At 58.9% G+C, this 27,780-nt stretch overlaps 2 protein-coding genes across 2 annotated transcripts in view; one reads left to right on the forward strand and one right to left on the reverse strand.

Annotated features, from left to right (window-relative positions):
* CLK3 (CDC like kinase 3) overlaps nucleotides 1–27,780 on the reverse strand; it is a 127,005-nt gene that overhangs the window by 78,163 nt on the left and 21,062 nt on the right. The window lies entirely within an intron of this gene.
* SEMA7A (semaphorin 7A (JohnMiltonHagen blood group)) lies at nucleotides 34–25,732 on the forward strand. Its single transcript, XM_054642068.2, has 14 exons — nucleotides 34–286; nucleotides 14,228–14,361; nucleotides 15,413–15,463; nucleotides 15,816–15,911; nucleotides 16,021–16,105; nucleotides 16,903–17,013; nucleotides 18,901–19,040; nucleotides 19,314–19,492; nucleotides 19,598–19,706; nucleotides 20,621–20,819; nucleotides 22,000–22,115; nucleotides 22,723–22,874; nucleotides 23,410–23,477; nucleotides 24,188–25,732. The coding sequence occupies exons 1-14, from the start codon at nucleotides 172–174 to the stop codon at nucleotides 24,532–24,534; spliced, it is 1,902 nt and encodes a 633-aa protein (XP_054498043.1). The 5' UTR covers nucleotides 34–171; the 3' UTR covers nucleotides 24,535–25,732.

A 27,780-nucleotide genomic window follows, 5' to 3' on the forward strand; every position in this document is an offset into this window, starting at 1 on the left:
GAGCTCAGGTGTGTTACGCGAGCTGCTGAGGGTTTTACTCCATTTTTCCTGTGGAAGGCCCGCCCTCCCCGTACCATTGGCTGCGCCCGGCTGCTCGCAGCCTTTTGTACGCGGGGAGATGCAGCTGTCAGCCCGCCCGGCTGCCGATCCCGGCTCGCTCCCGGACTAGGAATGGGCAGGAGGAAGTCGCCTGTTGCCCTCCTGGTGGCCCTGTGGCTCGGCCAGCTGGGCACGTGGGCAGCGGGGCGCCCCAAGGTGAACCCCAGGATCATCGCGGCTCCCCAAGGTGAGTCCCGGGCTGCGCCCTCGGCATGCGGCTGCTCCCCGCGCCGGCTCCTTCCTACCGGGGGCTCGTCCTTTGAGCACTCGGGTTATTTCTATTTCTTTTGTGTCCTCGGGGAGGCTTTTGGCTCTCGTTAAATGCCTGTGGGTTGAGGCTGTTGGCTTTTAATTGGGTTTTTAGACGGTTCTTTCTTTTTTCTTTTTTATGTTTTAAAAGCATTTTCCTGCGAGCTGGGAACATTAAAGGCTGTCGAAAAGCGCTTTTTTCCCCCTTATCTGCTGGGTATATTAAAGGCTGTCAAAAAGCTCTGACACATTTCCTAACTTGCAGCACTCCAGAAAGCAGAAGTATATATTTACATAGTTAATGCACTTATTTATCTGCTTGAACTCGCCCTACTCGCTGCAGACGAGTTTGGGGAGTAAATATTTGCCAAGGACCGCTGGTCTCAGGGGAAAAAATTTACAAACGGCACGTAAGGACTTTGTAACCAGATTGGATCTGGGCGAACCCGAACAAAGAAATGTTTTCAAGGCTCTGAGCCTGGTGTGTCGGCGCTGGTTTCATCACGAGTTTTGGGATGAATCCCCTCCGGGCTGGCTGGAACAAAGACCCCGTTGGCTTTGCCGGGCGGGCTCTGCAGCACAAGGGCTCCTCTGTTGCTCCCCATTCCCTGGCAACTTCCGAGAACGCCCATTTCCCCCGCTTCGTTCCGTGCCATCTGTTCTCCTCCGCTGGCATTTGCGTGCCCTTCCCCGGGCTGGCAGAGCGGGGAGGGGGGTGCTGGCCGTGTGCGCGGCTCGGGGGTGGCCTCTGCTGTCACCTTGTCACACAAAGGGGAGCGGTACCGGCGCGCAGGGCAGGGGAGGCTGCTCCGCTATGGCGTCACCGGCGGTGGCTGCGGGAAAAGGGGACGGGAGCTGCTGCTCCGGGGACATTCCCCCTGTTCCGACAGCGGTGGGGTTCGGCGTGGCTGGAAATCGAGGGACAGGGAGGGGATGGAGTGGCCGATCCCCACCTGTGTCCCTGCACAATGCTGTCACTCGTCGCTCACCCGTGTCTGGGTGGCACTGAAGGCTGCTAGCACCTGTCACCGAAACCAATCAGGACATTTCACCTGCTCTCCTTTCTGTGCTTATCTGTGCCTGTAATTATTTCTGAGAACTCGGGAGGGCCCCGGGCTAGACTGGTATTGCAGTCAAGGAGCGATGGGAGCGAGCCGTGTCCTATTTCACATCTCCTTGGTGTCACCTCTACCCTCCCCAAGTAGGGCAGTGGGTGAGCGAGGAGGCGGAGGATGAGGAAACGGGCTGGGGGCTGCTGTGGTCGCGAACCCCCGCTGAACTTCCCGGTGGCCCGGGCACACTGAAAGCTCAGCATGTTCAGCGTTCCGGGCTCAGCACGTGGCTGCCGCAGCTGCAGCCCGCTCCGAGCCCGGCCCTCGCCAGCCGAGCGGGGGGGATGGAGCCGCAGGGCCGATTTCCAGCCCGCAGGGCTGACTTTCAGCTCGCAGTGCTGCTCTTTAGCTCGCAGGGCTGATTTCTAGCTCGGCCCCCCGTTCCTGGGGGTGGGGAGCAGCGTTCCGGGCCCGCTGCTGCTTTTGCAGTGGTGCAGGGCTGGCCCTGGGCTCTGCAGGAGCTGGCAGCTCTCCCCTAATTAAATTTCTTCCACGCCACGGCCCCGCACAGGCAGCAGGTGATGCGGCTCGGCAAAGGCACCTCCACGTGTCCCAAGGAGGGCGAGGGTGCGGATCTGTGGGGCTGGGCAGAGCCGGGCTCTCTGCAGGAGCGATCCCTCCCTGCCTGCAGCGCAGGAAATCGGGCAAAGCTGCAGCTGCTTTTTCATCCCTCGGCCTCGCTCCCCTCACCAGCACCGTGCACAGTGAGTCTGTGACAGCAGAAAGCTCAAATCTACCGGTTTGGTGACATCTGGAGCTTCCCAGGATCCACCAAACCCTGCCCTCGCTGCAGCTCCGCTGCTTTGGCCTCCAGTTCCCACTAAGAAATATCTGAGGCGAGGTGGGGATGTGGGACAAAACATCCCCAGGCTCAGGTGGCACAACCCTGGGCTCACCCCTGCAGACAAAGGAGCACCGCGGGCCTGTCCTGCTGCTCGGAGCTCCTGCATTAACAATTCCCAGCACTTTGGAGCTCATTTTTCTGCAGCTCCGTGGCCCCTGCAGCCTGCACAGGTGGCCGTGGGCAAGTGGTCACTGCCAGGCACACGTGGCCCTGCAGGGCTCCCTCCTGACTCGAGCAGTGATGTGGAGCTGACCTTTGCTGTGTCACATTTCTCCTGGCAGGACCTTTGCCCTGTTCCCTTTGGAGGCTGACCCGGGAGTGTCCCCGGCCGCTGCCCTTTCCCGTGTCCTGCGGAAGGCTCCGAGTTCCTGCGGGCTGAACTCGAGGAGAGTTCCCATCATTCCTTCCCTCCTCATCCTCCCCTGCCTCCCTGGATTTTTCCCCTGCCCAGCTGGGCTGCGCTTTGCCAAAGGTGCAGCCGCATCCCGCACGGAGCTATTGCTGCTCGGCGTGTCCCAGGACCGGGGGAGGGTGACAGCGGAGGGGACAGCCCAGCCCGGCTGTCTCCTGACCGGAAAGTCACCGAGCATCACAAAACGCTGAGCGTGGCACGGAGCCTGGGGCGGGCTCGGGCTGCTGCAGCCCGCGGCCTTTGCAGCGCAGGCTGGGCTGGAGCTGCTGCCACGCTCAGCAATTCGTCCCTGCTCAGCCACACGTGCAGAGCGCCGGGGAAAACTCAACCCACCGCTGGGTGGGCTGGGCTCCGGCTGTTTAATTATTCCCAGCTCATTAACAGGTGAGCTGGAAGCCGCAGGCAGCGGAGATAAGGAGGTCCCCGAGGGAAGGGCGGGATTATACACTTGACCCTCGGCGGGGTGAGCTGGCTCAAACCCGCCCCGGGCTACAGCGGGCCCTTGGATTGGCATTTCTGGGAATCTGCCTGGAACGGCTCCTGGGCTTTGCTAGGCTTGGCTGCCTCCCTGACAGGGAGAGCTGTGTCAGCAGGGCTGGCGGGGAACTCTCCGTGCCCTCCTGGCACGGCAGGGCTGGGTCCCCCCAGAACCTTCTGGAAAGAGCTGCAGAGGGGCTTGGGATCAGGGATAGAGGGACAGGACGCAGGGAATGGCTCCCAATGCCAAAGGGCAGGGATGGATGGGATGTTGGGAAGGAATTCCTGGCTGGGATGGAATTCCCAGAGAAGCTGTGGCTGCCCCTGGATCCCTGGCAGTGCCCAAAGCCAGGCTTGGAGCACCCTGGGACAGTGGAAGGTGTCCCTGACCATGGCAGGGCATGGGATGAGATGATCCTTGAGGTCCTCATCTCCTCCTGTTGCGGCAAACAAGGGATTTCTGGTGCCAGCAGCAGCTTTTCTCCTCGGTGACAGCATCTCTGGGGTTTTTTGTGGTCCCATGGTGTGAAACATCTTTGTAGGACACTTTCCCACCAAGCTCTCAGAGCATCACCATTTCCAGGAGAAAGCTGCTCGCTTTCCCAGCAGTGCTATTTTCTCCTTTTTCACAGGGTTGGGGGATGCTGGGAACTGAAAATGTTGGTTGGGGAAGGAAAAAAAAAAAAAAAAAGAAAAAAGAAATATGTTTTGCTGTGCGCAGATTGAAAAAGAAGAAAAGCAAACCAAACAAATGGAGTGAATCACAGGCACCTCCTGTTGCAAGAGCACGACACAAAAACAACAGGCAGGGCACGACTGATGGAAGTTGTGGCTGGAAAAAGGAGCCAGATGCCAATTTCTGACCAAACTCCCAGCTCTGCACCAGCCAATTTGGGGACGGAACTGCTGAAAACCGGCCTGGGAAGGTGTTCTGTGGATGATGCAGTCAGTGCTTAAATGGGACAGACTAAATTTAGACCTGAGTGCTTGAGTACAAGCTAAATCTAAGCTTGAGCACGGAATAAATCTAAGTCCAAGGTGCTTTTTAGGGAAGATCTCGCATCCTAAAAAGGGTTGGGAGGTGAGCGAGGAGGGGAAATGGGTTCCAGCCAGCTCCATGGCTATTCCAGGCTGCTCCAGAAATAGGGCTGGTTCCTCCTGCTGGGCCCCCTTTTGCTGCCAGCCCCACCCGTGTGGCACGCCGTGGGAGTGCCAGGGGAGCAGGATGTGGAGGTGTAATTGAGGAGTGGGGTTTGGGTGATACAGCCCTTAATGACAGCTCTGCCTCTGTCTCCTGTCCCCTCCCTGCCTTGCCTCACTGGGTCAGGCAGCGATGATTCCCCGTCTCGTTATGCACTGGGGGCAAATATTCCCGTCTGGCAGGTGGGAGGGACAGGCACGGCGAGTTTCGGGAGTTGCCTTGAGGAATTCGAGGCCGGTCCCAGCCAGGCACCTGCCCTCGCACTGCCCCGGCCGGGCTGTGCTGGGAGCTCGGCGTTTTGGCGAGTCTGGTTTCACATTCCTGCCCCCGGGGCTTTCCGGGTCTGGGGAATGCGGAGCTGCAGCCAGGGCTGGATGTGAGGGGAATGGGAAATCCGTGAGGGGAACGGGAAATCCGTGTCCCGGGTCATGGGGCACACAGAGGGTGCTGGGGAGGGCATTCCCTGGCAAAAAGGCGGAATGGCCCGGGGCTGGCACTCACCTCGAGCACACAGCAGGTGTGGGAAGAAGTAGGAGGAGGCTGGAAGGGCACAGTGGGGCCATTCCCGACCCCACTGGGATCCTTCCCAATCCCTCTGTGAAGGGCACAGTGGGGCCATTCCCAATCCCATTGGGATCCTTCCTGACACAAATGGGAAGGGCACGGTGGGGCCATTCCCGACCCCACTGGGATCCTTCCCAATCCCAATGAGAAGGGCACAGTGGGGCCACTCCCAATCCCACTGGGAAGGGCATAGCAGGCCATTCCTGATCCCACTGGGATCCTTCCCAATCCCATTGGGATGGGCATGGTGGGGTCATTCCCAATCCCACTGGGATCCTTCCTGATCCCACTGGGAAGGGCATGGTGAGGTCATTCCCAATCCCATGTGGAAAGGCATGGCAGGGTCATTCCCAATCCCATTGGGATTCTTCCCAATGCTTCTGTGAAGGGCATAGCAGGGCCAGTCCTAACCCCACTGGGATCCTTCCCAATCCCACTGGGAAAGGCACAGCAGGGCCATCCCTGATCCCACTGGGAAGGGCCTCACCTGCATTCCACAAGGATGAAACCTCTGGATCTTCCCACTCAGAGCCTCCCTGGGGACACCAAGGTGGCTGTGCCCTGTGCCCACCCCTGTGCCCACCCTTACCCTGGAAGGATTTTCCAGCTGTGGGGAGCTGGGGTGGAAGTGGATGGAGCAGGGTTGTTCTGCTGCTGGATGCTCCTGGAACTGCTTGGGGCAGCTTTTCCCCCTGGAAGGCCTTTCCTGGGAAATCAATGTTTGACTTTCCTGGGCTGGGAGGGGCTCCCCGGATCCGCCGAATCCATCCTTTGTTGCACTGACACAACATCCAGCAGTGCTTGTGCCATTGTTGGATAAAATTCCATCATCACAGCCTGGGACCAGCACTGCAGAGCAGAGCTTTTGGAAAGTGGCAAAACCTGGCTCTAAATTTAGTCCCTGCAGCCATGGGGTGCAGCCGGGAAGGCCGGACCTGGTGGATGGCACAAATCCACGGAATCAAAGGCTCTGGCCTCGCCTTGCAGCTCCAGTGCTGCATAATTATGGGGGGAGCGAGAGTGGGGCCGTGTTAGTATTCATGGAATTGCTGCCGAGCCCGCCAGCCAGGGGTTTGATGTTTAATAAGGAGCATTCCAGCGTTCCCGGAGCGTGGGGCGAGCAGAGCCCCGGCTTTGAATCCAGGGCTTGTTCCCTGCGGGATGCAGGTTAGGGGGTCTCTGTTGTTGAGTGGGTGTTTGGGATCAATTCCAGCTCCAGCTTGGAGCAGGGATATCGGCAGCACAGCTCCCAGAAGAGCTTCTGGGATCCCAAATCCCAATCCCAAACCCAGCAGCTCAGTTGCAAACCAAAAGGGATTTTTCTCCCCCAAGGCGCTCCCAGAATTAGCTCGGGAATGCTTGACGTGCCAGGATATTTTCTTTCGGAGAGTGCCTCTGAAAAAGCCCATTTGTGTGCTCCGAGAGTGCTCTGCAGCGTGGCCCTGCCGGGCATCGGGATCGCCGGCTTTTGTGGAATGGATTATCCCGGCTAATGCGAGCTCCATTGTCTGCCCGGCTCGGGAAAAGCTGGGAAGGGCAGCGAGCTGCCCAAGGCACAATGAGCACCCCGGGAGTGCAGGGATAGAGGGGAAAAGGGGAAAGCTGGGCAGGGCAGGGAACTCTCCACGGCACGGTGAGCACCCCGGGAGCGCAGGGATAGAGGGGAAAGGGGCAAGGGAAAGGCTGGACAAGACAGGGAGCTCCCTAGGGCACAATGAGCACCCCGGGAGTGCAGGGATAGAGGGGAAAAGGGAAAAGCTGGGCAGGGCAGGGAGCTCCCCAGGGCACAATGAGCACCCCGGGAGTGCAGGGATAGAGGGGAAAAGGGGCAAGGGAAAAGCTGGGCAGGGCAGGGAGCTCCCCAGGGCACGGTGGGAGAGCAGGGACAGTGGGGAAAGGAACTGGGGAAAAGCTGGGCAGGGCAGGGATCTCTCCAGGGCACAATGAGCACCCCGGGAGTGCAGGAACAGGGGGAAAAGGAGCAGGGGAAAAGCGGGATAGAGGAATTCCCAGCTGGACAGAAAACCCGGCTGGGTGACGAGGTTGGTGGTCCCACAAGGCCGTGCCCTTTGCTCAGAGAGGAGCTCAGAAGGGCTGGGGAGGCAGAGGTGAGATAAGATGAGGTGAGATAAGAAAGGGAGACCGCGGTGATGAATCGCCGCTCATCTCCAAAGCATCTCGGGGGGATGAGAAACTTCGGATGAGCCCCGTGGCTGTGCCTTGCTGGGCTCTCAGGGTGAGACAGAGGTGTGAGGTGGCTCCGGCTGCTTTCACGCCTCTTTTTTGGGGTTTCCTGCCAGCTCCTGGGCCCCTTAGTGGGTTTTAGGGCTGTGTGCCCCCCTAGTCCCTCTCTCCTGTTTGTGCTGGTTCTGAGGGAGCAACTGAAGCTTCCCCCAGGTCCCAGCTGGAAAATGGGAAGGAAAGCAGCCCACAGCCCCAGTCCCTGCTTTTGGGAACCGCAGCCTTTCCTGCAGGATGGAGGGAATGGCAAAATTCCCGTCAGGGCTTTTACCCAGCCCGGGCTGATGGGAAAGCACTTTGGAAAACCTTTTAATGCTCCTTCCTGGGATGCTGCTGCGGGAAGGCACCGCTGCGAGCCTGGCCCCTGCCCTTCCCTGCCCCAGGGGCACGAGAGAGGCTGGGCTGCCTTTGGAACCCTGGGAATTCCACCAGGACTCGCTGGTCCACGTTCCAGCCTCGGGGTGGGATGGACACACAGCCCTGGCAGGGAGCTGCGTGTTCCCCGGCCGAGGGAAGCAGGGAATGGCTCACTTCACTTTCTGTCTGGTTGCCCTAGGAGTTTTTAGGGGTCCCTGCTCCTTTCAGGGACAGGGGAGAGCAGGAAAGCAGGGACAGGTGGCCACGATCCTGTCAGCTCTGAGCTGGGCAGGAGAGGGGAACGTGGAGGGAGTGAGAGCGGGGCCAGGGTGGGGTTTGGACACAGAGGGAGCTCCTGGGGATTGGGACAGGAACGTGGAAGGAGCAAAAGTGGGGCCAGGGTGAGATTTGAACCCAGAGGGAGCCCCCAGAGGGAGGGACAGGAACGTGGAGGGAACAAGAGCAGGGCCAGGGTGGGATTTGGAGCCACCTTCCCTCGCTGCCACCGAGGGAGCTCCTGGGGATTGCACAGGAATGTGGAGGGAACAAAAGTGGGGCCAGGGTGGGGTTTGGACCCGGAGGGAGCTCCTGGGGGGATGGGACAGAAACCTGGAGGTGTTGCTATCACTTCTGCTCTGCTGCTTCTGCTTCCTTTGAGAGATGACTCAGGTTGGGGCACGGGGCAACCCGAAACACAACAGGGCTGCCATGGGGTGATCCCTCAGCCTGGGGTGATCCCTCACCCTTCCTTCCAGGCTCTCCTTCTCCAGAGGGGTGTCCCTGGGGACTCTGGGGATACAAGACCCTGCTCCTGGGGTGCAGCCCTGGCAGAGGCTGGGGACAGGAGGCCACAGCAGAGGAAGTGGCCTCCACACATTTCTTACACGTTTCTTACACTTACATTTCTCCATTTGCCTCCTTCTCGGAAACCCATCCAGAAGATGAGAAATGTGTGTGGGATGGTGCAGGGACCTCACAGTCACAACCCTTCAAATTTTCCGTGGCAGGTCAGAGCAAACCTGCCCAAAACTCCCGAAATGCCTCATTTATAGTCAGGCTGTTTCTATAAAAATCCCCATTGTTGCAGGCTCTGTCCCAAGTGCCTGCCAAGGCTGCCTGAGGCTCCATCCCATGGGAATGGGACACTCCTGTCCCCGCTGTGCCCCCCTCCTTGGTGTCACACTGTTCCCTCGTGTCACTCTGTTCCCTTTGAGCAAATCATGCTGGAAGGAAAACTTAGCACAGCAGCTCCTTGGAGACATATTTCCTCTTCCTCAAATGCCTCAATTTGGGAATTTATAGAATGTCTAAAAAAAAAGAAAAGAGAGAGAAAATGCAGCTTGGCTTCTTGCTGGAGCTTGGGTAGGAGGGAGGCAGCAGTGTGGTGAATCCAGCCCTGCTCTGGGGACAGAGGGGACCCTGGGGTGTCCCTGTCCCCCTGGGAGAGGGTGGGAAGGTCGGCAATGCAGGGATTGTGCTCCTGGCCCGGCCTGGCCTGAGGGAATGATGAAACTCCAGCCGCACTGCGGAGTTTGGGAGCTGGGATGGAGTCCTGAGTGACTCAGGGAGTGGCCCTGAATCACAGTCCTGAGAAAAGGGGACCTGGGCTGCTGTCCCACATCCTGTGGGAAGAGGGAGTGGGACAGGGATCTCGTGTCACTGCATCGGGAGTGGGACAGGGACTGGTGTCATCACATTGGGAGCGGGACAGGGATCAATGTCACCACATCCAGACCTGGAGTGGGGCAGGGATCAGTGTCACCGCATCCAGACCAGGAGAGGGACAGGGACCAGTGTCACCACCTCCAGACTGGCAATGGGACAGGGATCGGTGTCACCACATAGGGAGTGGGACAGGGATCGGTGTCACCACATCCATACCCGGAGCAGGATCGGTGTCACCACAACGGGAGTAGGGCAGGGATCGGTGTCACCTCATTCAGACTGGCAATGGGACAGGGATTGGTGTCACCACATCCTGACCGGGACTGGGAGCGGGACAGGGATCAGTGTCACCTCATCGGGAGTGGGACAGGGATCTTGGTGTCACCACATCCAGACTGACAATGGACAGGGATCGCTGTCCCCGCATCCAGGCAGCTCCCAGTGCTGTCCCAGCAGCGGGATCGATGTGGAGCTCCGGGATTGCTCGCCCTGACTCAGAGCCGGGATGAGAGCGTCCCAGGTGACATCCAGGGACACTCCCACATTCCCAGCCCTTCAGTCAGTGTTTCCTGCTGCCTCCCGCGCCGATCCCAGCCGGACGCGCTGTCATCGAGGTGAGAACGTGTCACGGCGGTGGGGAAAGGGATCCGAGCTGGGGAATGTTTGGCGGCTGCGCGGGCAGCGGAGCAGGTGGCAGTGCCATCGGGGCCACCGCGAGTGACAGCGCTGCCACGCGTCACAGCGACACTTCCCGGGCACCGCCTGGGCGGCGGGGCTCGGCTGCCAGCGCTCGGCACCGCGCCCGTGCCAATCCCGGTTCCCCGTGCCAATCCCGGTGTGCCCCGTGCCAATCCCGGTTTGCCGCGTGTGGCGGCTCGGCCGCGTGTCCCCGTCCTGTGACAGCGACAGGAGAGCTCGGGGTGGCACAGTTCAGCCGAGGCCCTGTGGGAACGGGCAGTGCCAGGGGAGAGGGCAGTTCCAGGGGAGAGGGCAATTCCAGGGAGACGGAATTCCAGGGAAAGAGAATTCCAGGGAAAGAGAATTCCAGGAGGGGGCAATTCCAGGGAAAGAGAATTCCAGGGGCAGGGAATTCCAGGGAAAGAGAATTCCAGGGGCAGGGAATTCCAGGAGGGGGCAATTCCAGGAGAGGGCAATTCCCAGGGCATGGAGTTCCAGGGGCAGGGAATTCCAGGAGGGGGTAATTCCAGGAGAGAGCACTTCCAGGAGTGGACAATTCCAGGGCCAGACAGACTCCCTGCCCTGCTCTCCCACCTCACAATCCAAGGTTTTTCCCACTTTGAAGGGATCTAAGGGCAGGAAATGAAGGAAGTGCCTCATGCCTGCCCCAGCTCCCAGAACCCAGCAGGTTCTGCTCCCATCCCACTTCCACTTCCCTTTATTTCAGATAAATATTTCAGATAAATGCTTTACTTTGAATCCTGATTTTATCCCGTCAGTACCATCCCCTCCACCCTGCTCCGCCCCAGCTCCGCATCCCCACAGAATTCCTGTCTGATTTAACCCTTTCCTGACCCAGAGATGGGGACACGGAGAGGAGTTTTAAAGCCTTTTATTCAATTTTCAGTCTCATGTCAAGGGTGGTGAGGCAGTACAGATCTATAAATCACACCATGGCAGTCAGAAGAAGTCAGAAAAGGGCTTAATCCCAGAAATTCCATTTTTTCCCGAGCCGGGAGCGGTGCGAGCCGGTGACTCAGGAGCGTCTGGGCTGCGGGAGGCGCTGCCAGCCGGGAATGCTGGAGAGGAGGGGAGAGGGAGAGGCAGTGCTGACTCAGCCCCAGGCGGGCTGGGAGATGGGGTTTGCCGGGAGAGGCTGCAGCCCACGCTGCCCCTCTGCTGCAGGGGCGGGAACTGCCGGCTCTGGGATGCTCCAGGATGCTCCCAGATGCTTTGGGATGTTTTGGGATGCTCCAAGATGCTCTGGGATGCTCCAGGATGCTCCCAGATGCTTTGGGATGTTCTGGGATGCTCCAGGATGCTCCAAGATGCCTTGGGATGCTTTGGGATGCCTTGGGATGCTCTGGTGTTTCTCAAGGGGCTCTTGGTCCCACAGGGAGCCACTTGCTCTGTCACCAAAGGCTGGATGGAAAGCAGGATTGTTCCCTTCTCTCTGTGAGAAACATGCACACTGTCCTGTGAAAATGTAAAAAGTAAAATAAAGGACAGTGGGAGACAAGGACCATAGAGCAAAGGTTATTGTGGCATCAGCCAAGAGCACCACACATAAAATCCATTTTAATATTTGCAAAAAGCCAATATTATAATGTGTATTTATAACATCTCCATCGCATCTGGAGCATCTCTTGGTTCTCATCCCTGCTCCCTTCCCTCAGCCCCGGCATCCTCTGGGATGCCCTGGGTGCCCTTGTCCCTGATTGGATGTCCCTGCTCCCCTCCCTCTCCCCAGGCACCCTCCAGGATGTCCCTGTCCCTGATTTGATGTCCCTGCTCCCTCCCCTCTGGCGGGAGCTCTGCCCAGCACAAAGCCGCCCTTTTTCCCATTCAGGCCCTGCAGCGGGGACATTTCCAGGGGACATTTCCAGGGACAGTGGTGCCATTGATTGCCTCCCCAGCCGCGGGGCTGGTGGCAAACGTCGGGCACAGGGGCTCGGAGGGGTCAGCCAGGCTCTGGGAATGAGCCCTGTGTCCCCCGGAGATGGATTTGGGGGCGGGGGTGACAGCAGGGCCAAGCCCTCCAAGGGACACGGCCTTGCTTTCCAGAGTCAAAAGCAGCTTTTGAGAGATGTCCCGTTCTTTGGGGACACAATGGGACACAGCCCTGTCCCTGGAAGTGTCCAAGGCCAGGCTGGACGGGGCTTGGAGCACCCTGGCACAGTGGAAGGTGTCCCTGGCCTTGGCACAACGTGGAATTAGGGTCTCTTCCATCGCCAACAATTCCATGCTTTTCTGGCACTGAGATGATGCCCTCTGCCTCCTCATCCTCATCTCCTGATGCTGTTCAAACCCCAGACACGCAGTTTGTGGTGCAGGGATGTCCCCCCATTCCACCAGGGGAGAAGGGGATCAAACCCCAGACCTGCAGTTTGGGGTGCAGGGATGTTCCCCCATCCCACCAGGATCCAAACCCCTTCCCTAACCCAAGCTGCAGCAGGCAGAGCAGGACTTGAAACTGGCTCTGCAGGGCTTAGGACCGGCTCTGCAGGGCTTAGGACCAGCTTTGCAGGGCTTCGGTAGGACCAGCTCTGCAGGGCTTAGGACCAGCCCTACAGGGCTTAGGAGCAGCCCCAGAGGGCCACCCCAGCAGCACAGGGACCCCAGCAGGCGCTCCTGGAAGCACTCGGAGGCTCCGTTGCCAGCTCTGAGCCCAGCCCAGGCTCGCTGGAGGCTGGCAGAGCTGTTTCCTCTCTCGGCTCTGATTCAGTCCCCGGGGAGCTGCAGGATAAACAACAACCTCGGCGCCGGCCAAATGATTGTTTAGGGCTGCTTTGTTTGCGGCTGACAGCTCGGTGGGGCTCAGGAAGAGCCCCCAAAGGAGCCTCAGGGCAGCAGGAGAGAAATGGGGGAGAGGAGGAGGAGCTGAGTTTGGAGCTCCAGCTCAAAACTTGGAGATTTGCCTGGCTTAGCAGAGATTTAGGGGCTGGGGTTTCAAACCCAGTAAAGCTTGGTGAGGTCTGGGCAGAGCCCCTCGAGGTGTGTTGGTGATGGGGTCACGGCACTTTAATGGGGTTTTTGGGAAGGGAGAGGGTGTGAAGGGGGTTGTGCCTGTCCTGGGCAGGCTGGGACTGAGCCTGGCTGCAGAATCAGCCTGGAAGGTTCTGTGCCAGCTTCTCCAGCTCGGGGTCAGGGGTTTCTTGGAGCCTTTGGACACAGGGAAGGCTGGGCAGGGCACAGTGGGGGAAGGAAGGGAGGGTCTCAGGGGAAGGGCACAGGGAGCTGTCCCCTCATTGTGTCTCCAAATTGCACCTGGGGATTCTGGCAGCTTCCCCAAGCCCTGCTGGGAAAACTCTGCTTCTTTTAAGGGATGAGAGACCCGCAGGAGATGGGAATAACCCCCAAACCCAGCGGGAATTCAGCGCCCCAGTGACCCCCGAGGTGCCTCTTGCTGGGCGGGGCAGAGGGAGCCCCGGGCTGGGCAGTGCCAAGTGCCAGCCCTGGCAATTAAGAGCCACGCGCCGCTGATTAATTACCCGACCGTGCCGGCTGCCAGCTCCAGCGGCATTCTCAGCTTTGGCCGAGCGCTGGGAGCGCTGCCCAGGGCAGAGGCCGCTGTGTTTGGGAAAGGGGAAAGCGGGAATGGAGAGCTCGGAGCGCCGGGCAGAGGGCGGCCCTGAGCCCCGGAGCGATCCCCGTGCACACCTCGGGTTTTGGGATCCCGGGGGGGAGCAGGGCCAGCCTCGCCCAGCCCACGCAGCGGGAATGGAGGGGGTTTTTAGGGAAGGGGGGCTGGAGAAGGTGGGATGTGAAAGAGGAAGGGCAGAGGGGCAGACAGCTGGATGTGATGCCAGCCGGGACGTCTGAAGGCTGGCTGTCGCTTTTTGTTCCTGTCTGGGACATGGAGTCTGGGGGTGGTGGTTTTGGGTGAAACTTTCATCTGTCAGGCAAGGGCTCTGGCCTGGGATCCATCCCTTCTGGGATCCAAACCCTGTCCAACTCTTCTGGGATCCAAACCCTGTCCATCCCTCCTGGAGATCCAAACCCTGTCCATCCCTCCTGGTATCCAAACCCTGTCCATCCCTCCTGGGATCCAAACCCTGTCCATACTCCTGAGATCCAAACCCTGTCCATCCCTCCTGGGATGCAAACCCTCTTGATTCTCCTGGAGATCCAAACCCTGTCCTACCCTTCTGGAGATCCAAACAGTGTCCATCCTTCCTGGGATCCAAACCCTGTCCATCCCTCCTGGAGATCCAAAGCCTGTCCATCCTTCCTGGGATCCAAACCCTGTCCATCCTCCAAGGGCACGGGAAGGGATGGGCTCAGCAGTTGCCCCCAGAGCAGCTCCCTGAGGTGTGTGCCCTTCCCAGGTGCCAAGGAATATGTGTTCCCACGGAGGGAGAGGTTCCCAGTGTTCTTCCACCAGGAAAACACCTCCTCCATCTACGTCGGGGGCGAGGGGAGGCTCTACTACTACGACTTTGCAACGCGTGAGAACTACACGGTGAGGGGCGCCGCTGACGGGTTTGGAGCAAAACCCCATAAAAAGGGTCAGGGATCCATCTCCCAACCCACATTCTGAGCCTGGATGAGCCTGGTCTCGGCCCAGCTGGCTCCATCGTGCCAGGAAGCAAAATCCCAGCAGGAAAGAATGGTTAGCGTTAGGTTGGGGTTGGGGTTCGGGTTCAGTTTCCCCTGTTGGCCATGGGCAGGGTTCAGTCTCCCCTGGGTGGGATCCCTGTGGGTTAGGGTTGGGTTTAGGGTTAGAGTTATGGTTAGGATTACGAGTAGTCTTAAATCTCCCCTGTTGGCCATGGTCAGGTTCTTCCCTGGGTGGGATCCCTGTGGGTTAGGGTTGGGTTTAGGGTTAGAGTTAGGATTAGGATTAGTGTTAAATTTTCTGTGTTGTCCACGGGTGGGTTCTACCTTGGGTGGGATCCCTCAGAGGTTCTCACTGTCCCACAGGGCAGATGTTCCCAGCCTGGGATCCTTTCTGGATCCATCATAGCTATTTCCATGCAGGGATCCTTTCTGGTTCCATCCTGGATATTCCCATCCAGGGATCATTTCTGGATCCATCCTGGATGTTTCCAGCTTTAGATCCTTTCTGGATCCATCCCAAATGTTTCCACCCTGGAATCCTTTTTGGATTCATCCTGGCTCTTTCCAGACTGGGATCCTTTCTGGATCCACCATGGATTTTTCCAGCCAGGGATCCTTTCTGATCCATCCTGGCTGTTTCCAGGGGATCCTTTCTGGATCAATCCTGGCTCTTTCCAGGAGATCCTTTCTGGATCCACCCTGGATTTTTCCAGCCAGGGATCCTTTCTGGATCCATCCTGGATGTTTCCTGCTGGGGATCCTTTCTGAATTGAGAGCAGCAATGCTCAGATTTCATCACTGGCATCCAGCCTGGCCTTCCTGCAGGATTTCAGGCACCAGGGGTGGGGGACAAGGACACCTCGTGGGTTTTGGTGACCTTGTGGCACGCTGAGCCCACGCCTGACGGCCTTGGGAGAGCAGGAATGGAAACATTTCCCTCTCCTTTATCCTAGGAAGAGTTCCCAGTGAGAAATGAAGGCCAGTGCATGTCCTCTGGGAATCTGGTAGGTCCCACCCGTGAGGGAACAATGGGATGGGGAGGATTTGGTTTGAAGGAGGAAATAATGGGATGGGGAGGATTTGGGTTGAAGGAATAACAGGATGGGGAATATGTGGGTTGAAGGAATAACAGGATGGGGAGGATTTGAGTGGTTCAAGGAAAAACAGGATGGGGAGGATTTGGGTTGAAGAGGGAAGAGCGGGATGGGGAGGGCTGGATTATTTGATTGAAGGAGCTGTGTGTGCTCCTCATGAGCTCCCTCTGGATAAGGAGATCTGGGAAAACCCAGGAGGGATCTGGGATTTGGTGTGGTGCTGGGGGCTCTGTGCCATGGCCAGGCTGCTCTCCCCCTGCAGGAGGACAGCCGGAATTACCTGACCCTGGTGGAGCAGTACGGGGACGGGCTCCTGGTGTGCGGGACCGGCGCCTGCGCTCCCACCTGCTGGAACGTGGTACGGATCCTTCCCCCTTCTGGGGGGGATTTCCCAGAAGGGATTGGATTTCCTGGCTGGGGAAAACCTGGCCTGACCCCACTCAGGATCCCCTTCTGTCCTTCCCCAGACGCAGAGGAAGGAGAGCCTGCCCTGGGATGGGAGAGGGATCGCTCCCTTCACCCCTGACTCCAACACCCTCGTCGTTGTTGATGGTAAGTGGGATATTTTCCCATTTTCCTGTTTTCCTGTGGTTTTGTTGTGCTCAAAGCCTCCCTGGGACAAACAGCAACCCCCTGAGGCTGCTCTGAGGGCTTTGTCCCCTTGGCTCTCCTCATTTTGTCCCCATGGAAATGCACATCCCGTTGGGACAGAGGCTGGAGATTCCCACTGGGGAGTAGGATGGGGGCTCTGTGTGGGAGGAATGTTGGGAATCAGGAGTGCTTTGGGTCAGAAAGGACCTGGGAAGGACCTGAATCAGGAATGTTTTGGGTGTGGAGGGACCTCAGAAAGAGAGACCTGAATTGGGAATGCTTTGGGTTGGGAGGAACCTGAATCAAGAATGCTTTGGGTCAAGAGGGACCTTGGGAGGAAGGACCTGAATCAGGAATGTTTTGGGTCAAGAGGGACCTGGAAGGAGGGACCCAAATCAGGAATGTTTTGGGTCAAGAGGGACCTGGGAAGGAGGGACCTGAATCAGGAATGTTTTGGGTCAAGAGGGACCTGGGAAGGAGGGACCTGAATCAGGAATGTTTTGGGTCAAGAGGGACCTTGGGAGGAGTTTCCTGAATCAGGAATGCTTTGGGTTGGGAGGGACCTGGAAAGGAGGGCCTGCAGTGACCCCACTGCTCCAGGCCTGGTGTGGAGACAGGTGAGGATCCTTCCAAGAATGTGTCCCTGCCACCCTTCAAGGACTGGGTGTCAGGACTGGGATTCCTGTTCCATACCCACCATCCCTGCAATGCCCAGGAAGTCCTGGCTGCTTTCACTCCTCCTCATCCTCTCCCCACAGGCCAGGACATCTACTCCACCATCAAGAAGAGCCAGCAGAATGGGAAGATCCCTCGATTCCGCCGCGTGAGGGGCGGGGGAGAGCTCTACACCAGTGACACGGTGATGCAGAGTGAGTGGGGACATTCCCACTGGGGGGACATTATCCCCACTGGGGGGACATTATCCCTACTGGACTCTGCCCCCCCCCCTACAGCTGGCAGGGGGCAGGAGAAGCTCCAGAGCCTCTTGTGGGGGCTGATCAGTGTCAGACTAAGCAAAATTTATTAGTTTTGCTTTGCTGGCTTTTGCAGTGCAGATATGGCTGTAGATCCACCAGAGAGGAACGTTTGGGTTGCTTTAGCCAAGTCAGCAGGCTCAGACACCAAATGTTTGACCAGTTTGAGCCCAAACAAACCCTTTGTGACCTGTTTGGTGTGCCAGTGCCAGCCAAGGAGTGGCCAATACCCAATGGTGACAAATATTGGTGTAAACCTACCAATGAGATAAATCCCATAACCTTAACATCATTGGGTCCCTCATCTTCTTAAAGCACCTTCTGAACATCAAGAACTGGAAATTCCTGGTTCTTTGGCAATGGAATTTTGTGCTGGGGGAGATCCACAGTTAAATGTTGCCCCCCTCCATCCTATGTACAGAAACTCTAGTTTGTGGTGCAGCTGTACTGCCCCAGTGCCCCCTAAGCTCAGTCTGACAGATCAGGTGCCCTTGGTGCCAGTCAGGAGGGAGCCAGCTGCCTGCTTCCCCTGATTCCTGTCCCAAACCAGCACAAAAGTGACTTCCCTGTCCTTGGGGCATGGGGAAATGAGGCTGGCAAGTCCCTCCTGCGGGGTGGAAGGAAATTGCATTGTGCAAAATGCCCGGCAGCTGCCCCACAGCATTGGGCAACTTCCAGTGTGGGCAGGGGCCCTGGGCAAACCCCAGCCAGGCCATACTCAGGGCAGGGACAGGGAGGGGACATGGGGAAAGGACCCTGCTCCACTTCCCTGGCTTGTGGTGGCTGCTGTGGTGGCTTCCCAGGGGGGAAATGGGGGATTAATGGGATAAAAATGGGATTAAAATGACAGCGGGATAAAACAGGGAAGGGGAAACCGAGCCAGACCTGAGAGCCCCAGGGCTGCCAGGCTGATCCTGGGACATTCCCTGCTGTGGGAACAGCAGGGCTCTGATCCCTGGGGATTCCCTGCCATGGAAACAGCAGCTCAGGATGCTCAGAGGGACCCAGGGGTGCATTAATAGGAACGGTGTTACGGGGTTTTCCCAATGCACAGCACGGATCGCTCCTCCTGAGGGATCCTTCCTTCCTTCCTTCCTTCCTTCCCACAACAGCTCCCAGAGCGGGAGGGACTTGGTTTCTGTGGCTGCCAGGGCTTCCCCAGGCTCCAGGGAATGAGTCTGTGCAGTCAGGCAGGAGGCACTGGGAAGGTGGCACTGATGCCTCAGGTTTTGCTTTTATATTTTTCAGATTCTGTGCTGCTTTAGTGGGTGGGTCTGGTGAGCTGAGTTAGGGGATGGTGAGCTCTGCACAGAGCAGGGAGACAAAACAATTCCTGCTCCAGCTGGGGACCAAGGACAAAGGATCCAAATCTCAGGCCCAAGGGCATAAACAACATGGGCTGAAGAGAGAAAAACAAGAAGGATGAGATTCATAACCTGAAGCTGTAATTGGACAATTAAGTCCAATATGCAAATGGAGCAGAACTTATAAAAGTCAGAGACCTTTGTGTCCATTTCTGTGACCATTTTGGTTTTCATCTTGGTTGGCTCTTATGCTGCCCAAGGTGGATCCATTGGGGAGATCCTTTTAATAAATCCCTGCTTTATTATTTAACTCTATCTGGTCTCAGTTCTAGCTCAGCCTTCCCAAGGATCAGCAGGGGCAGCCTGGGCTCGGAGCTGTCCTTTCCCCGGGCCACAGCCGTGTCCCACTCCCTGCCCTGTCCCCACCTCTGGCTCCCCCGATGAAATCAGGTCCAAGCTCTGTCCCTTGCCTCCCCAGACCCTCAGTTTGTCAAGGCCACCACGCTGAGGCATGAGGAGCCTCACCAGGACAAGATTTATTACTTCTTCCGTGAGGACAACCCGGACAAGAGCCCCGAGGCGCCCCGGAACATCTCGCGGGTGGCCCAGCTGTGTAAGGTACCTTGGGGACAGGCTGGGGTGGCAGCCAGGACAGCTCTGGGGGGACAGGGCACGTGCCAGCTCCCTGGGCTTACCCATGCTTGGTTTGGCCCCTCTGAGTGGGGCACAGCCTTGTCCTTCAGCCTCGTAGGGGAGAGAATTCCCCGCTCCGTCTCACCGGGATGGCAGGAACGGGATTGGGGCAGCATCCCTCAGTTCCCCATCAGGATGGGCATTTCGGGGTGTTCCCCCCCAAACCCTGACCCCCTCCCTGCTGTCCCATTTCCCCAGGAGGACAGGGGAGGAACCAGCTCCCTCTCAGCCTCCAAGTGGACCACGTTCCTCAAGGCCACCCTGATCTGCGTGGACCCTGTCACCAAGGGCAACTTCAACTGGCTGCAGGATGTCTTCTTTGTCCCTGCGGGCGACTGGCGGCGCTCCAAGGTCTACGGGCTCTTCACCAACACCTGGTGAGGGGCCCTGGCCCAAATCCTCCCTTCCAGCCCTCTTTTCCCTCTGGAAAACAGCTGGAGCACAGCACAGTTGCCCCCCTGACTCTGTCGTTGTCCCCTCAGGGGAAGCTCTGCCGTCTGTGTTTACTCCTTCGGGGACATCGACAACGTGTTCAGGACATCGCGGCTCAAAGGCTACAACGGCCCCACTCCGGAGGTCAAACCCGGCCAGGTGAGGGAGGGGCAGGAGCCACCCCGCGGGAGGCCCGGGGGACCTCGGGAAGGGGACACGGAGGGAGGGACCAGCTGGGAACAGAGGGAGGCTGGAAAAGGTTCGATTCCTTCATGGAAAGCACGGGGAGAGAGGATCTCAGAGGGCACCTGGCACGGGCACAGTGACAACACCCCCGGGCCAGAGCTGTCCCCTTCCCCCGCCATCCTCAGCGCCCCGCCCACCTCTGACTCTGCCTTTTGTCCCCTGTGCCCACAGTTTGTCCCCTCGGGGGCAGCACCTCTGAGTCTGGTGCCTTTTGTCCCCTTCTGTCCCCTCGGGGCACCACCCTCTGATGGTCCCTTTTGGCCCCTTCTATCCCCTCTGCTAGTAGTGCATCCCCTGGGGGCAGCACCCTCTGACTCTGGTGTCTTTTGTCCCCTTCTGTCCCCTCTCCCTCAGTGCGTCCCCTCTGGGCAGCACCCTCTGACTCGGGTCCCTTTTGTCCCCTCGGGGCAGCACCCTCTGACTCCTGTCCCTTTTGTCCCCTTTGTCCCCTTTCGTCCCCTCCGGGCAGCACCTTCTGATGGTCCCTTTTGTCCCCTTTTGTCCCCTCTCCCTCAGTGCATCCCCTCGGGGCATCACCCTCTGACTCTGGTGTCTTTTGTCTCCTTCTGTCCCCTCTGCCCACAATGCGTCCCCTCGGTGCAGGACCCTCTGAGTGTCCCTTTTGTCCCTTTCTGTCCCCTATGCCTGCAGTGCATCCCCTTGAGGCAGCACCCTCTGATCCCTTTTCTCCCCTTCTGTCCCCTCTGGGCAGCACCCTCTTAGTGTCCCTTTTGTCCCCTCCTGTCCCCTGTCCCACAGTGCGTCCCCTCAGGGCGGCGCCCTCTGACTCGGGTCCCTTTTGTCCCCTCCTGTCCCCTGTCCCGCAGTGCGTCCCCTCGGGGCAGCACACGCCGAGCGAGACCTTCAAGATCGCGGACAGCCACCCGGAGGTGGAGGAGCGGGTGGAGCCGCTGTCGCCGTCCCGGAGCCCCCTGTTCCACAACAAGCACCGCTACCAGAAAATCGGCGTGCACGAGGTGGCCGCGGGCGACGGGCGCCGCTACAACGTCCTCTACCTGGCCACAGGTGCGGGGACACCATGCAGGGGACGTTCCCCGCGGGCAGGGCTGCGTGCCCAGCCTGGCATATGCTCGTCAGGCAGCGGCGAGCTGCCAAATTTCGGGAACAGCAGAACGCTGCCAGGCTGGCTGTGTGGGCACAGGCAGGCTCCGGGCAGCGTCCCAGGCACGGGGGAGGCGGGCACGGTTTGTGCTGGGGGGCAGAAATCCTTCCCCAAGGAGCAGCTCCGTCGTTTTCTGGTGCTTCCCGAGCTGTGCTCGTGCCTCCCATCTGTGGGATGCGTTCCCTGGCACTCGTGGAGGGACCTGCAGGGGTTTAAATTCCTGATTTTGTGATGGAGAAAGTGCAGCCGGCTCTCGGTGGGTAGCTGGGGTTGGACTGGGGCCCACAAGTGATGGATTTGGGATTTTATAGTTAGAGAGAAACAGAGAAATAGAAATAGAGAAACAGAACAAGAGAGGTAGAAACAGAGAAATAGAGACAAACAGAAAAAGAGAGAAATAGAAAAATAGAGCAACAGAGTTAGAGAGAGATAGGAAAACACAGTTAAAGAGAAACAGAGAAAGAGAAAGAGAAAAATAGAGCAATAAATAGAGAAATGAAGAAATTGAGAAACAGAAATACAGGAACAGAGAAACAGAGTTAGAGAGAAACAGAGAAATGGAGAGAAATAGTGAAACAGAGCAATAAAGTTAGAGATAAACAGAAATAAATACAGAAACAGAGTTAGAGAGAAACAGAGAAATGGAGAGAAATAGAGAAACAGCAATAAAGTTAGAGAAACAGAAATAAATACAGAAACAGAGAAACAGAGTCAGAGAGAAACAGAGTCAGAGAGAAACAGAGAAATAGAGTTGAAATAGAGAGAAACAGAGGGACAGAGCCATAGAGAATTTGCAGAATCCTGGGTCTAAACACAGCCAATGCCCTGCAGGGTACCCCTGGGCAGCTTGATCCAACAGGAAGGGCTGTGGGATGGGCACAGAGTCACCTGGGGGTCCTGCACGAGCTGGGCTCCCCTCCCGCTGGCTGAGGGGAGAAGGGATCCTTTGGGAAGGGGGAACCCCGAGGATTCCCAGGCCTGTTCCCTTGGGGTGCTGCTCCTGCCCTCGCTGGGTGTCAGGCCCAGGAGGCACCTCCTGGCACTGTCACCCCCTCACCAGGGCTGTGCCCTCTCTCTCCCCAGACAAGGGGTCCATCCACAAGGTGGTGGAGCTGCCAGATGGGGTGCAGAACATCATGGAGATCCAGGTGTTCCCCAACAAGGATCCCATCCAGTCCATGATCCTGGACCACGCCAGGGTGGGTCCCTACTCCGGGGGCGGGAGGACAGGGTGGGTCAGGCATGGGTGGGTCAGGGCCAGCCTGGGGTCTGGGAGTGAAATCATGGAACTATTTGGGTTGGAAGGGACCTTCAGTGATCACCCTATGATGACCTTTAATGAACACTTTAATGGTCACCCTATGACCTTTAATCCATTCCCACCTTGCGCTATCCCAGTGTGCTCCAAGTCCCAGTGCCCACCCTGGCCTTGGGCACTTCCAGGGACTCAGGGGCAGCCACAGCTGCTCTGGGAATTCCATCCTGGCCCCTCCCCACCCTCCCAGGGAACAATTCCTTCCCAATATCCCATCCATCCCTGCCCTCTGGCAGTGGGAAACCATTCCCTGTGTCCTGTCACTCCAAATTCCCTCTCCAGCTCTCCTGGAGCCCCTCCAGGCCTTGCAAGGGGCTCTGAGCTCTCCCTGGAGCCTTCTCCTCTCCAGGTGAACATCCCCAGCTCTCCCAGCCTGGCTCTAGAGGAGCTCCACCCTTGGAGCATCTCCTTGGCCTCCTTCCAGCAGCTCCAGCTCCTTCCTGACCTTCCCTGGGACACGGAATGACCGTTCCTGTGCTCTCCTCCTGCAGGCCGTGCTCTACGTGGGCTCCAGCAGCCGCGTCCTGGAGCTGCCCATGGACATGTGCGGGGCCTACCGCAACAACTGCCACAGCTGCGTGCTGGCCAGGGACCCCTACTGCGGCTGGGCCAACGGCTCCTGCCTCTCGCTGGCCCTCAGCAGGTCTGGGGGGCCATTCCCACCCCAATCCCACTGGATAAACACCCACAGCCCCAGCATTCCCCTCCTGGACTGAGTGCGCGCGTGGGTTTGGGGTGGATGCGTTGTCCTCAAAGGTTTGGGGTGCTCTCTGTGGATCCATCACTCCCTTGAAGGGTTTTGGGCACCCAACCCCTCTCCCCAAGAGACTGGGGTGCTCTGCACAGATCCATCCCTCCCTTGAAGGGTTTTGGGCACCCAAATGCCTTTTCCCAAAACTTTGGAGTGCTCTGTGTGCATTCATCCCTCCCTTGAAGGGTTTTGGGCACCCAACCCCTGTCCCCAAGAGTTTGGGGTGCTCTGTGTAGATCCATCCCTCCTCTGAAGGGTTTTGGGCACCCAACCCCTCTCCTTGCTGCTGGGTCTCACGTTGATCATCTCCAACCTTCTGAAATTGGGATGGGAATGGGGAGATTCCCGCTCATCATGGGGGATTCCCATCCCTGAACCACCACTTCCCAAAGTTCTCTTGGTGCTTATTCCCATTCCCATCCCCCAGGGACGTGCTCCAGAACCTGAACTTGGACTCGTGGCGAGGAAGCTGCCAGAGGGGCGACGTCAAGGAAGGTGTGTAGAGATGTGGTGGCTGGGGAAGGAATTGTTGGATTCTCCAGGCTTTGGGTGGGTTTGGCTGGGTTTGGATGGGCTTGGATGGGTTTGAGTGGGTTTGGATGAGTTTGGGCGGGTTTGGAGGGATTTGGACAGGTTTGGGTGGGTTTGGATGAGTTTGGGCGGGTTTGGAGGGATTTGGACAGGTTTGGGTGGGTTTGGATGAGTTTGGGCGGGTTTGGAGGGATTTGGACAGATTTGGATGGATTTGGGTGAATTTGGGGGGGTTAGATGAGTTTGGATGGGTTTGCATGGTTTTGGATGGATTTGGACAGGTTTGGATGGGTTTGGAAGGGTTTGGATGGGTTTAGAGGAGTTTGGAGGAGTTTGGATGGGCTTGGATGGGTTTGGATGGGTTTGGATGGGCTTGGATGGGTTTGGATGCATTTGGACGGGTTTGGATGGGTCATTTGTCTCAGTTTGAACAGACAGGTGTCTGCTAAGGAAGGCAGGAACCTCCTCTGAAATAGAAAATGTAAACCCCCTCCCTCCAAATTGTTATAATTTTGAAATTAAGGGGCTCTCAGACAGAGACATGGGAGCAGGAATAACAGGGCAGAGCAGAAGTTTCGAGGAGTTCTCTCTCTCTCTCTCTCTGAGTCTTCCTCCACCCCACAAAAACCCAGACTGCTCCCAACCATCTCACCCTCACCCCCGTGTCCCCACAGATGACTTCCGCAACATCTCGGTGATGCCGCTGTCCCGCTACTACCTCAACTGCTCCATCGAGTCCCACTACGCCACCTACAACTGGTACCACGAGGACGTGCTCATCAAGAGCTGCAACACCTCCCACCCTCAGCACGACTGCTTCCACTTCATCCCCAGCGTGCGCCGCGAGCACTACGGCCACTACGTCTGTGTGTCGGAGGAGGACGGCTTCCGCCAGGCGCTGGTCAAGGAGCGCCTGCTGGACCGCCAGCGCTTCCTGTGGCAGCGCGGCTCTGCCCCGGCCGTGCTGGCCTCGTGGCTCCAGCTGCTGCTCGTGGTGGCCCTGGCCGAGCTCTTCCACTGACGCCGTCCCGCTCGCCCTGCCCGCTGCAGCAGCTCCGTGGATTTTGAGCGTCCCTCACCGCCGGCCTCGCTGGCGGAGCCGCGGGAGGAGGGCGCGACACGCGGTGGCCGCGGCGGTGGCGGCCCCGCTGGCCAGCCATGCATGCGCTGATGCTCAGGGCGCGGCCGCTCCTTGCATGTGATGAAGATGAGGAGGAGGAGGAGGAGCAGGCCCTCGGCCTCCTCCGGACTGCGGGATGCCCGCTGCCTCCCGAGGTTTTGGGGGGTGATGTTGGGGTTGGCAGCGGCTGGGACGCCCCCGGCGAGTCCCCTCCTGCTTGAGGGGGGCTCGGGTCGTTGTTTTTTGTTTAGTGTGGGAGGGAGGTCGGGAATCGGCGCCGCCGCCGCGTTGGGAATTTGCATGGAAAAGCCTCGGAAGGTGACTGGATTTGGGGTGTGGGGACGGGAAGGGGAGGTGGGAGCAGAGCCCGGAGCGGAGCGGGAGGCGCTGGGAAGACGCTGGAGACGCACAAATGCTCTGCAGGCAGCTGAGGGGCAGCGCAGCGGGGCCGTGCCCGCTCCCACCCTGGCCCGGGCGTCCTCAGGGAAAGCGGCCGCGGATCTCAGGGCACCGGGGGGGCTGCGCCTGTCCCCGCCTCTGTCCCTGTTCCCGGGGCAGGCCCGGGCTCCGCTTCCCCCGCGCTCTCGGAGGTCTCGGAGCGAGACTAAACTGTGAAAATCGGGATTGTCCCCCTGCAAAGGGGGGGTCCCGCTCGATGTCCCAACCTCGCCCAGCCCGGAGCGGCCCTGCCCTGGGCGGGGACACCCAGGGGACACCCTGGCCGTGCTTCCAATGCCTGTCCCGGCTCCTGCTCACTCAGGAGAGCCCGAGGGGCCGAGGGGCCACGTCCAGAGCCCGCGGGCAGCGGGCAAGAGCTTCCTACTGCACTACATCCCTGAGATATTCCCCATCCCCAGCCCAGGACAGAGCTTCTCACAGCCCTTCTCAAAGCACTTTAACTTTGTGGACTAACAGATATTTATTATATCGACTGCTCGTTTCTGTCTTGTAGGATTTTATAATATTACAGGAGGCGGGGGCGGATCACAGGAGAGGAAAATTTTAAAAAATCCACCACAACAGCTACCAAAAAACCCTCCCCAACCCTTTCAGACCTGTAACCAAAGCGGATGGTTGGAATAAAGAGTGGAAAAAAGCAGGAGAGCACCGCGGTTCTCACTGGGAATGATGGGGGCCGGGATCTCCCCTGGCCTTTTTCCATGTCCTGCTCTCTCCAGCCCCTGTTTTGGGGCTCCTGTTTTGATCCAGCAGCAAATTTGGAAATCCCAAAGGAGGGAGTGAGCAGCAGCCCTGGGACGGGAGGGCTGGGAGTTGCGGTGGGGTTCGTAGTGTGGAGCCATCTCCCCAGCTCCTGCCTGGGATGCTCCGGATTTTCGGGAAAAGCGAACTGGTGGTCGGTGCTGGGAGGAAAAAGGGCTGGAGGGAGGCAGGGAACGGGAATTCGGGATTTTAGAAGGTGCTAAAAAAGGCAGGAGCGACTGAAGCCTCCATCAAATCGGCCCCGGCACAAAGGCAGAGCCGGCTCGGGGCTCGTCCCGGCCATTTCCCGGCAATTCCCGATGCTCCTGCCGGGACTCTGCCCGCAGGGGAATATTTCGGGAGGGCGAATGAGCTGCAGCTCAGGACTGCAGTGACGCACGGCCGGGTGGCGCTGGGGACACGGGGGTGGCACCGAGGGGTCCCTGCTCCTCACAGCGGGGAGGTTTGGCAGCCGAAAAGCGAAACCTTTCCTTGCCTCCATCCCTCTTTGGCACAGAATTCCCGCTGGAGCCGGCGGCGTGCGGGAAGGGAGAGGCAGGACCGGGAGCGAGCGATTCCCGAGCCGGGAACGGGAATTTTGGCAGCCGAGGACCGTAGAGCCCGGGGGGAATTTTTGGGTGCAGAGCACAGGCTCCGAGCTGTTCCCATTCCCAGCTCCACCGGTGGGACCCCAAAGCCCCAAAATCCCGGGAAAGAGGCTCGGGAGCAGCGCACGAAGGTGACACTCAAGAATTCCCAACCAGAATTCCAGTTTGGCCGCCCAAAATCCCTTTCCTCGCCCAAACACCCGGCTGAGAGCAGGGGGCCGAGCCCCGCGGGGACAAGCGGGAGTCCCCGGGTGACAGCGACACGGGCAGGGTGTCCCCTCGCCGCCACCTCCCCGCCCCCGGCAGCAGCCAGGACAAACCGCGGAGATTTTTTTGCCGAATTCCCCGAGGAAAGCAGCGCAGGCCGAGCCCTGCGGGTGTGGTTTTATCCCGGGACACGCTCCTAGCCCCGCCCACTGCTGCCTCAAATCCAGCCAGCCAAAACCCGGGGTTTGTTGTGGCCTCGGGGCTGCCCGAGGGAGCCGCGATGTCCCCGCACTGTCCCCGGGGTTATTCTGGGATCTGAGCTCGCCCAGGATGTCCCTCCGTGTCCCCCAGTGTCTCTCGGTGTCCCCCAGTGTCTCTCGGTGTCCCTTGGTGTCCCACACTGTCCCTGAGTGTCCCTCTGTGTCCCCCAGTGTCCCTCTGCATCCCTAGATGTCCCTCCATGTCGCTCAGTGTCCCCCAGTGTCCCCCAGTGTCCCTTTGTGTCCCCCAGTGTCCCTCCATGTCCCCTGGTGTCCCTCAGTGCCCCTCAGTGTCCCTCAGTGTCCCTCCATGTCCCTTGGTGTCCCTCCGTGTCCCTCCATGTCTCTCAGTGTCCCCCAGTGTCCCCTAGTGTCCCTGCATGTCCCTCAGTGCCCCTCTGTTTCCCCTGGGCCCAGCGCAGGGGGACAGGAGGGGATGGCTCTGTGCCACCATGTCCCCAAGGCGTGGTGCTGCAGCCGGTGGGGTTTGGGGCTGGGACAGCGATGGGGACAGGGACAGGAGGGGACAGGGACAGCAGGGGACAGATCCTGGGCCTGGCAAGGGATAGGAGGGGACAAGGACCATGGGACAGGAGGGGACAGTCCCTGTGGCCTGGCAGGGGACAGGAGGGGACAAGGACCATGGGACAGGAGGGGACAGCCCCTGTGGCCTGGCAGGGGACAGGAGGGGGCAGTCCCTGTGGCCTGGCAGGGGACAGGAGGGGACAGTCCCTGTGGCCTGGCAGGGGACAGCTCCGCGCTCCGCGGCGGGATGGGACCGGCGCTGTCCCCGCGCGGTGGCACTGACGGGCCCGGCGCGCCCCCCGGTGCCCATCGCCGATGTCGCATCCGCCGCCAGCCCCGCTCGGCGT

The sequence above is a fragment of the Agelaius phoeniceus genome, chromosome 13, assembly GCF_051311805.1.
Source record: "Agelaius phoeniceus isolate bAgePho1 chromosome 13, bAgePho1.hap1, whole genome shotgun sequence".
NCBI classification, from domain to species: domain Eukaryota; kingdom Metazoa; phylum Chordata; class Aves; order Passeriformes; family Icteridae; genus Agelaius; species Agelaius phoeniceus.

Coding starts and splice junctions, on each gene's coding strand:
- SEMA7A (XM_054642068.2), top strand. CDS start 172: ATGGGCAGGAGGAAGTCGCCTGTTGCCCTCCTGGTGGCCCTGTGGCTC. Junction 14,362..15,412: donor CAACGCGTGAGAACTACACG/GTGAGGGGCGCC, acceptor CCTTTATCCTAG/GAAGAGTTCCCAGTGAGAAA. Junction 23,478..24,187: donor GAGGGGCGACGTCAAGGAAG/GTGTGTAGAGAT, acceptor GTGTCCCCACAG/ATGACTTCCGCAACATCTCG.